Raw genomic sequence first — 12,219 nt, forward strand, 5'->3', positions numbered from 1 at the left:
AGAAAAGAGAATAATGGACTATCCTGCCATTATCTCAGGCTATGCATGTAGAAAAATGGACTCTTCTCTGCTTCTTCAGTACTAACCCTCATCCACAAAAATATTTTACTGGCCTCATTATGAGAATTCACGAGAGACTATATAATTTTTTTTCTACATGATCATTGAACCCATGATTCAACATTGGTTACAGAGTCTCAAGAATTTGGAGAGTGAACCAAAAGTAAAAATGTATAATGCAGTATAGAAAATGCTGTAACAATGTTGTTCACAGAATCCTATGTTGTTTCCAGAAGAGATAGTACAAATGGGTGAGGTAGGGGATAGTGAAAGAAAACCTGATAGAAGTAAACTGCATTAATGTTGGTGATTAAGTAGAATTGAGTTTGTCCAGGCAAAGAAGCTGAAGGAGAGGCACTGTAGACAGCATATGGGGTTGCGGGATGGAATTTATAATAGACGCCCAATGTGGAATAGTTAATCACATGAGTTCTAGAGCCAGGCACCTCAGTTCAAACATTATTACTTTCCAATTTCTCAATGTATAATCTTGGACAAGTTACTTCTCATCTGCAAAATGCATATTATAATCATTTCTACCACATTTGGTTGTTTAACTCAAGTTTATAAATTCCCTTATATGATTTATGATACCTAGAAAATGCTAAGTAACAATTAACTGCAAGAAAATAAGAAACAACATAATGTTTGGGAAACTACAAGTCATTTGGTATTGCTGAAGTAAAAAAACTGATAATGATGTAGAAGAATATGAAGGGGATATGTATCATGTTAAAGAGCTGGAAATTGTCTTATGGGTAATGAGACAACATAGGAATGGCATAGGCAGATTGTGTTTTAAATAGATCTCACTGGAGCAGGGTAGGAGGAGGGGAAGGGAGAATGTTGGTAAAGATTAGAGGGACAGAATTCAGGTACAATACCATAACAATTCAAGACTTTGTATATACTGTAATAAGGATACAATACAATAATTTTAATAGTAACTATAGGACAGAAGGGAGATAACAGTTGAGTAAAATACTTAGAAGGTAGAGTTGGCAAGGCTTGCCTCTAACAGTAAATAAAATAGAGCATATGTGATAATTTAGGAAAGGAAAAAAATAAATGATGACTTGAAGATTCTTTATTTGGCCGAACTTAGTAGCTAGCAAAAGCATAAAAAGAGAGCAAGAGAAAAATAGAATAGAGGAGTAAATAGAGAATTGAAAGAGAAAGTAAGAAAGGCAGTCTTTAGACATACTAAATTGAAGGTGTTTCTAGAACATCTATTTAGAAATAAGTCCAACTTTTAGAATAGAATTTTAACAGATTCAGGATTCATTAAAAAAAGACAAAGAAGGCCAGGATAATTTGTGTTATATGATGTGGGAGGAAGAAGATGGTCTAATGAAAGACATAGGAAATTAATAGATTAATGAGGTTTCAAATTTGGTAAACAATGTGTTTTCAAATCAAATTTTAAAGAAAATTTGATTCAGGCAACAGCAAGAATCTAGTGTGGTTAAATATAAATGTATTATTTCTGAGTTTCATACATACTATCATGCAAAGAATATATTTATAGGTCATTTCCGTATAAAGGACCTAAACATGTCATTTTATAGGTTGATTAGGGAAATGTTTTTTATTAAATAAAAATATTTACCTTAAATTGGGGTAACAAAATTTAAAAAGTAACTTAATCTGAAATCTAATTTTATTTTGAAACTATTTTCCTTAAAACAAATTTGGCTCCCAGTATTTTAAGTATTTTAACCGTTATTTAACTGCAGTTATAAAAAGTTAACATGTAACATTTACTTAGTGTAAATTTTAAAATTTTATTGTATTCCAAATCAGCATGGGCATTAACCATGACAATGACCACCCATCGTGTGCTGATGGTCTTCATATCATGTCTGGTGAATGGATTAAAGGACAGAATCTTGGTGACGTTTCATGGTCTCGATGTAGCAAGGAAGATTTGGAAAGATTTCTCAGGTATGGAGGTCACTTATTGTTTTTGCCTTGTGAATGTTTATGTGTGCTGCTTCTTTTCACAAATAGAGAAGCCAGTGTGGCAAAGTGGAAAGGCCACCAGAGTAAAACTGAAGGCACTTGGTTCCAATCCTGGCTTTTCCATTGACTCATGGTGTAGTTTGGGACATGTTATTTAACCTCCTGCTTTTTAATTTCTACATTCAAAAAGGACAGTTAAGATTATTTGTAAGATTGAAAAATTGTTATAATGATTTTGCAAATCTGTCACAGTATTTAATTGCCTCTTCAATTTTTCCCAGTGGAAATATTCACACTGTTCATCACCCAGCACATCTATTGTCATGAAGATCAGAGCCCCTCTAACAAAATCTTCACTTTTTGTTTGTAGTACATCTACACTTCAAATGTTTTTTCATTAATAAATAGTTTCCACCATTATCATAGCCCTTTTCCACATTCAGTGGCAGTAACACTTAGCTTCTGTCTTGTTCGAAAAGTAAATGAAAAATATTACTGTTGTTCTCATTTTCATTTTAAAGCACTTGTTCATTTTAAAGCACTTATTTCTATAATTATAGAAGGATCACCTGAAGCAGTAAGCAATATGCAAGGTAGTTAGTGAGATGCTTAAGGTATCCAAAACAAGTCTTAATGAGAAATACAGGAACACCTAGCTTGCTAAACTCACTACACAGATGAACTTTATTCACTTTTGTATATCCTTTAAATAGTTAAGCCCATTTTTCTATTAAATGGCTATGAAATCTGTCAAACTATAACGTTTCTCACATTACCATAGCTTTGCTCTAAAGTACGTACAATATATTCTGTGCATGTTCTTTGTCATAACAGTCTAGAGAAGAGCACTCAGAGCATGTGATATTTCAGACACACCATCAGTAGCTGCATCAGCAGCCCTTCTGTAGGCCCTAATGAGTTCCTAAGGAACATGCATGATTTTGTATGGCTGCCTTCACATGAATCAGGACTCCTATGACATCAAATACCACTTTAAAATATATTACAGAGTTGTATACAAAGTTGTATTACAATGTCAAGCACAAATATATCTACACTGTTAATATTAGATGAGGATGCTTTCCATACATTCTTTAAATCCCCAAATATAGCTGATATCTTACATTCACATACTACTTTTGGGCAAATTACTCTCTGATTCTGAGCTTCTATACCTATTAAATGCATAAAATCACACCGACTTCACAGTGTTATGTAGATCAGCTGAGTTAATTCATATGAGTGTGTTTTATACACCATAAAGTTTTTCACTTGAATATTATTTATTACGATTATCTTCATTGTCAATAAATGATTTTGGACATATAGAATAATTTCTATGAGTATTCAATAGAAGAGCTTAAAGTAAAAATATATTTTTGATATTATAAAAGTGTTTCTTCTTGTATGCTAACTAATCATATCAGCTTTTTACATTAAATTCAAAATTTTACACATACCTGCCTATTGCCAGGTCAAAGGCCAGTAACTGCTTGCTACAAACAAATCCGCAGAGTGTCAGTTCTGTGATGGTTCCCTCCAAGCTGCCGGGGATGACATACACTGCTGATGAACAATGCCAGATCCTTTTTGGGCCATTGGCTTCTTTTTGTCAGGAGATGCAGGTAAAGATCCAAGTGGGGTTTTTGTGTGTTCATTCATTGTTTAGAAGTATTGATTGGTAGGAGAAGGTAACATTATTTTAGGGTTTGTGGATCAAAAGCACCCCAATATATAAAAGAAGGATTTTCTAAGAAAAGGTTTGTGCATTTTTTTCTTATAGTTTGGAAGCGACAGAAATAAGATGTGAGCATTTAATCAAAGTCAATAAAGAAAGACCTAATAATTTCTACTTTGAAAATTACATTGATATCAGGGAAGTATTTTTATTATGTCAGTTCAATGCTTCTGTTTTAAATCCCATACAGTTTTCTCTCCATTATCTGCAGTAATTGGTTTCAGTACCCACATCCCGTTCCCTGAGCAGATACCAAAACTCCCAGCTGCTAAAGTCCCTTATGAAAAATAATGTAGTATTTGCATATGACCTACCCACATCCTCCCAAATACTTTAAATCATCCCTAGATTACTTGCAGAACTTGATATATTGTAAATGCTATGTAATTATTATACTATGTTATTTTATTATTTGTATTATTTATATTGTTGTATTGTTATTTTTTTTTTAATTTTTTTTTAATCTGTGGTTGGTTGGATCCCTGGATGTGGAAACTACAAACAGGGAGGGCCAACTGTATTTTCTTATATGGAAATGGGTAAAAATGCAATAATATAAACATATAATTGATAAAAATGCAATAATATGAACATATAATTCTGGAGGAGGAACTATACATTTTAATCCTGAAAATAAATTTTTAAAAGTATCTTTTATAGGAACAAAAATTAAGAGAGTACATTTCTACATAAACTGGAAGAAAAGGGAAAATGTATAATGGTAAAGCAGTGTTTACATATTAATATTCCAGTAGTCAGTAAATACTCAGAGAGGACAGTAGTGTTAGGTCCATAAAATCTAAAGGATGAAGCAAAATGACCTTCTTAACTGATGGAAGAGTTTAAGCTCTAGTAACCTTTTTTTTTTCTTTCCTGCTGCCCATCCCCTATCTGCCCATTTCCTCTCACCTCTTCCTAACACACACACACATACACATTGTACTTCAGGAATAAACTGATAACCACACTGAGAGTAAATTAGTTAAATATCGCTGAAACATAGCCTATTTTACCCGGCCACAGTTTCTGTGAATGCCTCAAAGGAGTTTGGCTTTGTTGAGAATAATGCTGTTTGGGGTAACTGTCAGCATAATTAAGATCCTCTATAAGGAACAAAGCATATGACATTATAATATATTGAATGCTGTCTTTGGTTTGTGGTTCTTATTAAAAGAGTTGTACACTTATTTGTTTATTAATTGCTTTTGATCAGTTTCACTCACCAGTATGTAAGCTGCATGAGGGCAGAGTGAGTTTCTCCAGCATCTAGCCTAGGGACTGGCACAGAGTAAGTGAAATATCCAGTGAACAAATGATTTAGAATTAAAATGAGTGAATGTGTGGAGTTGGAGCTGCATCAAATGTGATGTGTAAAAGGCTGTATGGGCCAGGCGAGGTGGCTCACACCTGTAATCCCAGCACTTTGGGAGGCCGAGATGGGCGGATCACGAGGTCAGGAGATCGAGACAATCCTGGCTAACACGGTGAAACCCCATCTCTACCAAAAATACAAAAAAAAATAAAAATTAGCTGGGCATGGTGGCAGGCGCCTGTAGTCCCAGCTACTCGGGAGGCTGAGGTAGGAGAATGGCGTGAACCTGGGAGGTGGAGCTTGCAGTGAGCCGAAGCGCCACTGCACTCCAGCCTGGACGACAGAGTGAGACTCCATCTCAAAAAAAAAAAAAAAAAAGGCTGTATGGACTGTGGAGCTTGAAAGGAACTGGTGTTGCTATGTAACTGTGATCTAATTCCAAAGGGTTTACATGTGGCACAGCCATGGATCCTTGGAACTCCACATCGTGTGTGACAATTATGACATTGGTTCTGTAAGGTCTGTCTCCAGTACCTCTCTGACCTCATCTACTCACCTCCTTCACTCTGCTTTCACCTCTGAGTCTTTAGACAATCAAAAGTCTGGTCACAATCCTCTTTCTTAAATCTTCATGGTAAAATGAAAGTTTTTGAGGTACAAAGGTTTGGGTTTGTGGGCAGACGCTTTTACAGGCTGAAGTTACTATTATTTTAGGCAATAAAGTAGGCTCTTTGTGGTCACTGTCACCAAAGCATTGCACAGGAGACATTTTCAGTTCATGTGGTATAGAGAATTGATAGAACTGATCAATGGATCAGTTCATCCAAAATGTTCATCTTTTATAAAGCATTCCTACTGTAAAAGCTCAGCAGATGATCAACTACACACGATTCTGTTAAACTGTAGATTCTTTTCCATAAATACTATTTTACATGCTTTTAGAAATTATTTTAATATATCACATGCAATTAAATTTTGCTAGTGCCATTCTACAATGTTTTGACCTCTAAATATCTTCCACATAGTGTGTTAAATTATTTATTTTATGATGTAATTTGACACTTTTTTCTTTTTTTATTATACTTTAAGTTCTAGGGTACATGTGCACAATGTGCAGGTTTGTTGCATATGTATACATGTGCCAGGTTGGTTTGCTGCACCCATTAACTCATCATTTACATTAGGTATTTCTCCTAATGCTGTCCTTCCCCCATCCCCCAACCCCACAACAGGCCCTGGTGTGTGATGTTCCCCACCCTTTGTCCAAGTGTTCTCATTGTTCAGTTTCGACCTATGAGTGAGAACATGGGTTGTTTGGCTTTCTGACCTTGCAATAGTTTGCTCAGAATGATAGTTTCCAGCTTCATCCACGTAGCTACAAAGGAAATGAACTCATCCTTTTTATGGCTGCATAGTATTCCATGGTGTATATGTGCCACATTTTCTTAATCCAGTCTATCATTGATGGACATTTGGGTTGGTTCCATGTCTTTGCTATTATGAATAGTGCCACAATAAACATATGTGTGCATGTGTCTTTATAGTAGCATGATTTATAATCCTTTGGGTATATACCCAGCAATGAGATCATTGTGTCAAATGGTATTTCTAGTTCTAGATCCTTGAGGAATCGCCACACTGTCTTCCACAATCGTTGAACTAGTTTACACTCCCACCACCAGTGTAAAAGTGTTCCTATTTCTCCACATTCTCTCCAGCACCTGTTGTTTCCTGACTTTTTAATGATCGCCATTCTAACTCGTGTGAGATGGTATCTCATTGTGGTTTTGATTTGCATTTCTCTGATGGCCAGTGATGATGAGCATTTTTTCATGTGTCTGTTGTCTGCATAAATGTCTTCTTTTGAAAAGTGTCTGTTCATATCCTTTGCCCACTTTTTAATGGGGTTGTTTGATATTTTTTCTTGTAAATTTGTTTAAGTTCTTTGTAGATTCTGGATATTAGCCCTTTATCAGATGGGTAGATTGCAAACATTTTCTCCCATTCTGTAGGTTGCCTGTTCACTCTGATGGTAGTTTCTATGGCTGTGCAGAAGCTCTTTAGTTAAATTAGATCCCATTTGTCTGTTTTGGCTTTTGTTGCCATTGCTTTTGGTGTTTTAGTCCTGAAGTCCTTGCCCATGCCTATGTCCTGAATGGTATTACCTAGGTTTTCTTCTAGGGTTTTTATGGTTTTAGGTCTAACATTTAAAATTAATTCAAGATGGATTAAAGACTTAAATGTTAGACCTAAAACCATAATTTGATTCTTATAACCATTAAATACCATATTGTCTAGTCCTATTTTACAAATCAACAATTTGAGGTCTAGAGCAGTTAAATAATACTTTGAAGTTCTTATACCTATTAACAGAGAATGCTAGATCCAAACTCAGATTATGTCTAACTCCCAAAAATCAGGATGCACTGTAACCACTATGCTCTCCAGTCTCTTATGGAACTCAAACTTCTTTATATGCTGTATTGTCTTCTCTATGGGAAAACCCTTAGATCAGATCTCGTATTTAAACTAATTTTTTTTGTCTCCTATAGCACCTATACTATCAGTTTTAACCAGTACCTTAATTGATTTATTTTGCTAAGCTATTTGCTCTATTCATATGATTATTTCCCAATAACCTATCTGCACAGATTTTTTTTCCTTGATCTCTGAAAATATGATTGTTTATTTAGGTTTTTTAAATCTGTTTCTCAGTATCCTAGGATGTTGCCTTGTTTTAAAACTACACATTGTGCTAATAAAGTTAAGTTTTAGGTTTAAGGTTTCCAGAAATGTTCTCCTTTTTATTTTCTCTCCACTCTTATATTCCAGTCCCAAATCAGTACAGCATGTAAAGTGTAGTAACCTAATAGATGACAGATAGATAGATAGAACCATGGAAAAGATAATTTACATATTCAGTCATTGATTTGACAAATATTTATTAAGTTCCAACTACTTTCCAGGCACTGTATGAAGCACAAATAATACAGCAGGAATCAAAGATCCTACCTCCATGGAACTTACATTTTAGTTGGAGGAAATATAAGAAAATGCATATCTAATATGTTAGTTGATGATAATTGTTTAGAATATAAACTCAGGTGAAACAGGAAGTACTACCAAGGTAGATGGTTAGGATGGTGTTATTTCATATAAGGTGACCTGGGAAAGTTTCCTAGAAAGGTGACATTTGTTTAGCGATCTGAAGAAAGTGGGAGAACAAGCTATGCATTTATCTTGGGAGGAATATAGCAAGAGAAAACAGAATGCAAAATGCCCTGGAATTCATTGTGGGTCATGTCGTGAGATGCCCATTACACATCCAAGTAGGAATGTAAGCAGGTCCATGATATATATTTGGAAGTCATTAAGAAGTGTAAGATATTGGGGACATGATACTAAATAACAATTGCAAGTGAGTTAGAAAAGTTTCAAGGACTAAGACCCAGGTCAATGCAACACTTAGAGTTTAGGAAAATGAGGAGAAAGAAAAAATAAAATGCTGAAGTATATTGAGGTAGGAATAGAACCAAAGCAAATTAAGATCTTGGAGGCGATGTGAGGAGGATATTTTTCAAAGAGAGATTGATCAGCTGTATCAAAAGCTGAAGACTTAAATATAAAACCTAAAACTGTAAAAATCCTGGAAAACAACCTAGGCAATACTGGTCTGGACATAGGAATGAGCAAAGATTTCATGACAAAGATTCCAAAAGCAATTTCAACAAAAACAAAATTTGACAAATGGGACCTAATTAAACTTAAGAGCTCTGCACAGCAAAAGAAACCATCAATAGAGTAAAGAGACAACCTACAGAATGGGAGGAACTTAAACAAATTTAAAAGGAAAAACCGACCCCATTAAAAAGTGGACAAAGAACAAGAACTGACACTTTCCAAAAGACATGCAGCCAGCAAACATATTAAAAAAAGGTCAGTAACACTGATGATTAGATAAATACATATCAAAACGACAATGAGATAACATCTCACACCAATCAGAATGGCTATTATTAGAAAATCAAAAAATAACAGATGCTGGTGAGGTTGCAGAGAAAAGAGAAGACTTATACACTGTTAATGGGAGTGTAAATTAGTTCCACCATTGTGGAAAGCAGTGTGGCAATTCCTTAAAGAGCTAAAAACGTAACTACCCATCATTACCATTCAACCCAGCAATCCCATTACTGAGTATATACCCAAAGCAATATAAATCATTCTACTATAAAGACACATGCATGTGGATGTTCACTGCAGCACTGTTCACAATAGCAAAGACATAGAATTAACCTAAATGCCCAGTAGTGACAGGTTGGATAAAGAAAATGTGGTACATATACACTATGGAATACTATGCAGCAATAAAAAAGAATGAGATCATGTCTTTTGCAGGAACATGGATGGAGGTGGAGGCCATTATCCTTAGCAAACTAATGCAGGAACAAAAAACCAAATACCATTTGTTCTCACTTATAATTGGGAGCTAAATAATAAGAACTCATGAACACAAAGAAGGGAACAATAGACACTAGGGCCTACTGAAGGCTGGAGGTTGGGAGGAGGGAGAGGATCAGAAAAAAATAACTATTGAGTACTAGACTTAGTACATGGGTGATGAAATCATCTGTACAACAAACCCCTGTGACATGAGTTTACTTATATAGCAAACCTGTAATATACCCCTGAACTTAAAATTAAAGTATAAAAAAGTTTTTTTTTAAAAGCTGAAGACAAGTGGAGCAAAATGAAGGCTGAGATTAGACGGTTGATATTTTTTCCCAAAGGGTTTGACACACCATTATTTGAAACTATATGGGAATGCCTGAATATATAATGTGTCAGGAAGTATAACTTAAAAATATAGCAGAAAATAGTTATAACTGTAGAAGACTGAAAATAGTTGTGCACTACGTAATAACATTTCAGTCAATGGACCACATATGCAACAATGGTCTTATAAGATTATAATCTGTATTTTTACTGTAACATTTCTATGTTTAGATGCACAAATACTTAGGATTGTTTTACAGTTGCCTACAATATACAGCATGGTAACATGCTATACAGGTTTGTAGCTTGGAAACAATGGGATACACCATATAGCCTAGGTGTGTAGTAGGCTATATCATTTAGGCTTGTGTAAGTACACTCTACAATGTTCACACAATGACTACATTGCCTAATGACACATTTCTCAAAATGTATTTCCATCATTAAGCAAAGCATGACTGTAGTTCTGCTACATACATATACACCGTCAATTGGCTCTATGTGGAGTCACCACACCTGGCAGTCTGTCATCTAAGTGCTATACAAAACAAATCTCCTATATGGTAAGCTCCTTAACATTAGCAGAGTTGTCAGCTCTTTTGTCATTATATCTCTAGCACCCAAATAAGTGCTCAATAAATATTTGATAAGTGAATCAATCAAATAATGGGGTACTGATTCTAAATTTTTCACTCATGTAGATAACATGATAACCTTTTAGAATATTAATGCAATGACTACATAAAAGCCTACCTATGCTATAGGGCAGGTAGCTTGTTTCACAGCTTATTCGTAATTCAATTAGGCATCCTTATGACCAGCTCATTTCTAATCAATTACAAATAAACATCAAGATTTGAGTGTGAGGGTTCACAGCAACCTTCAACATGTATGTTTCAGGCAAAATCTTAAAAACAAGGTAACTCTGAATCTGACAAAGGCAGTTGGGCCATAGCATCTAAATTAGATGTTTCACTTCCATACTTATAAACAGATATTTAAACACAAACATTAGAGGCTTAGCATTATTGCATAATGCTGATCTAATTAATGATATAAATTTACGCTTAGGATAACAACTTACATCTGCAAAATGTTTAAAGGCACAGATGTAGAGATTCTGGTGAAACATGTTGATCGCAGGCAATAATAGCTCCCTCTTCTGCATTAATTTGCAGAATTAATGGCTGACTTCTTGGATGGCCTTGTTCCTGAGTCCTAAGCAATTGGTGCCTGGTACCTTCAGGCCATCTGGCATCTTGTGGCTGAGCCAGCTCCAACTGCATCAAGTCATTGTAATAGCTTCCTGAAATTACTTAGTCTGGCTGAAAATACAGAGGTATGGAAGGATTTTTCCCTAGAAATAGTAAGAAGTGGCCCCATAGGAGTTAACCTTTTTTGAAAAAGCAGGAAGTGTGATAAAATTGAAGACCTCCAGGAAACTTAAGATCCTGTCTTTGTGAACTAGGCACACTATGAATTGCATATGTATTAAATGGATAGAAAAGTTTATAGTATAACTGAATCATATAATGACTTTAAATATTGACATGGAAAGTTCCAGTTTTACATTTCTCCTGTATCTACTTGATTCATCCAAGTTTGTAGGACTCTCTCAAACCTCTCCTTGAAGCCAATGCACAGACTGGAATTGAAATAAAGTAATGGCAAAAACCACAATTATGTTCGCACCAACCTAATATTATGAAGAACTATAGAAGGCCTAGTCTCTGTAATTTGGCATTGCAAAATTCCAGAGGCAACAAGAATTTGGATTTAAAAAAGGCTTAATATGAAATAGTTGGACATAAACTGCATGATTTAAGACTTACAAAGCTGCAGTAATGAAGACAATGTGGTGTTGACGAAAGGAGAGACTTAACTTCTCAGTGGAACACCATGGAGAGTCCAATTATAGACTCTCACATATGTGTACAATTGATTTCAACAAAAATAACACAGCAGTTGAATGGGTAAAGAAAAGCTTTTCAACAAATTGTGCTGGAACAATTGGATATTTATCTTTTAAAATTACATCATATCATAAGATAAAATTAACCCTAAATGTATTATAGACTTAAATGTGGAATCTACGAAACTATAAAACTTCAGGGAAAAATGTAGAGGAAATATTTTTTTTAATAGGACACCAGGAGCATGAACCATAAAAGAAAAACAAAACAGAAAATTATTGTTTGAAATGTATCAAAATAAATTATTTTATCTTAGGAAAACTCTGTTAAGACAATGAAAAGGTAAGCCACAGAATGGGTGAAAATATTTACAACAGGAATATCTGACAAAGGGTTGTTGTCCAAAATATATAATCCCTGTAATAGTAATAAAAGACCAAGCAATGCAATAAAATGGGCAA

At 34.8% G+C, this 12,219-nt stretch overlaps 1 protein-coding gene across 3 annotated transcripts in view; it reads left to right on the forward strand.

The window, feature by feature from the left end:
- The window catches only part of ADAMTS19 (ADAM metallopeptidase with thrombospondin type 1 motif 19), a 286,879-nt gene that overhangs the window by 159,903 nt on the left and 114,757 nt on the right, over positions 1-12,219 (forward strand). For all 3 annotated transcript variants that reach the window (XM_054555896.2, XM_002815845.5, XM_054555897.2), the window contains 2 exons: positions 1,864-2,004; positions 3,497-3,647. In XM_054555896.2, the coding sequence (XP_054411871.2) occupies positions 1,864-2,004; positions 3,497-3,647 (292 nt within the window). The remainder of the gene's footprint in view (positions 1-1,863; positions 2,005-3,496; positions 3,648-12,219) is intronic.

The sequence above is a fragment of the Pongo abelii genome, chromosome 4 (genome assembly GCF_028885655.2).
Source record: "Pongo abelii isolate AG06213 chromosome 4, NHGRI_mPonAbe1-v2.0_pri, whole genome shotgun sequence".
Classification (NCBI taxonomy): Eukaryota; Metazoa; Chordata; class Mammalia; order Primates; family Hominidae; genus Pongo; species Pongo abelii.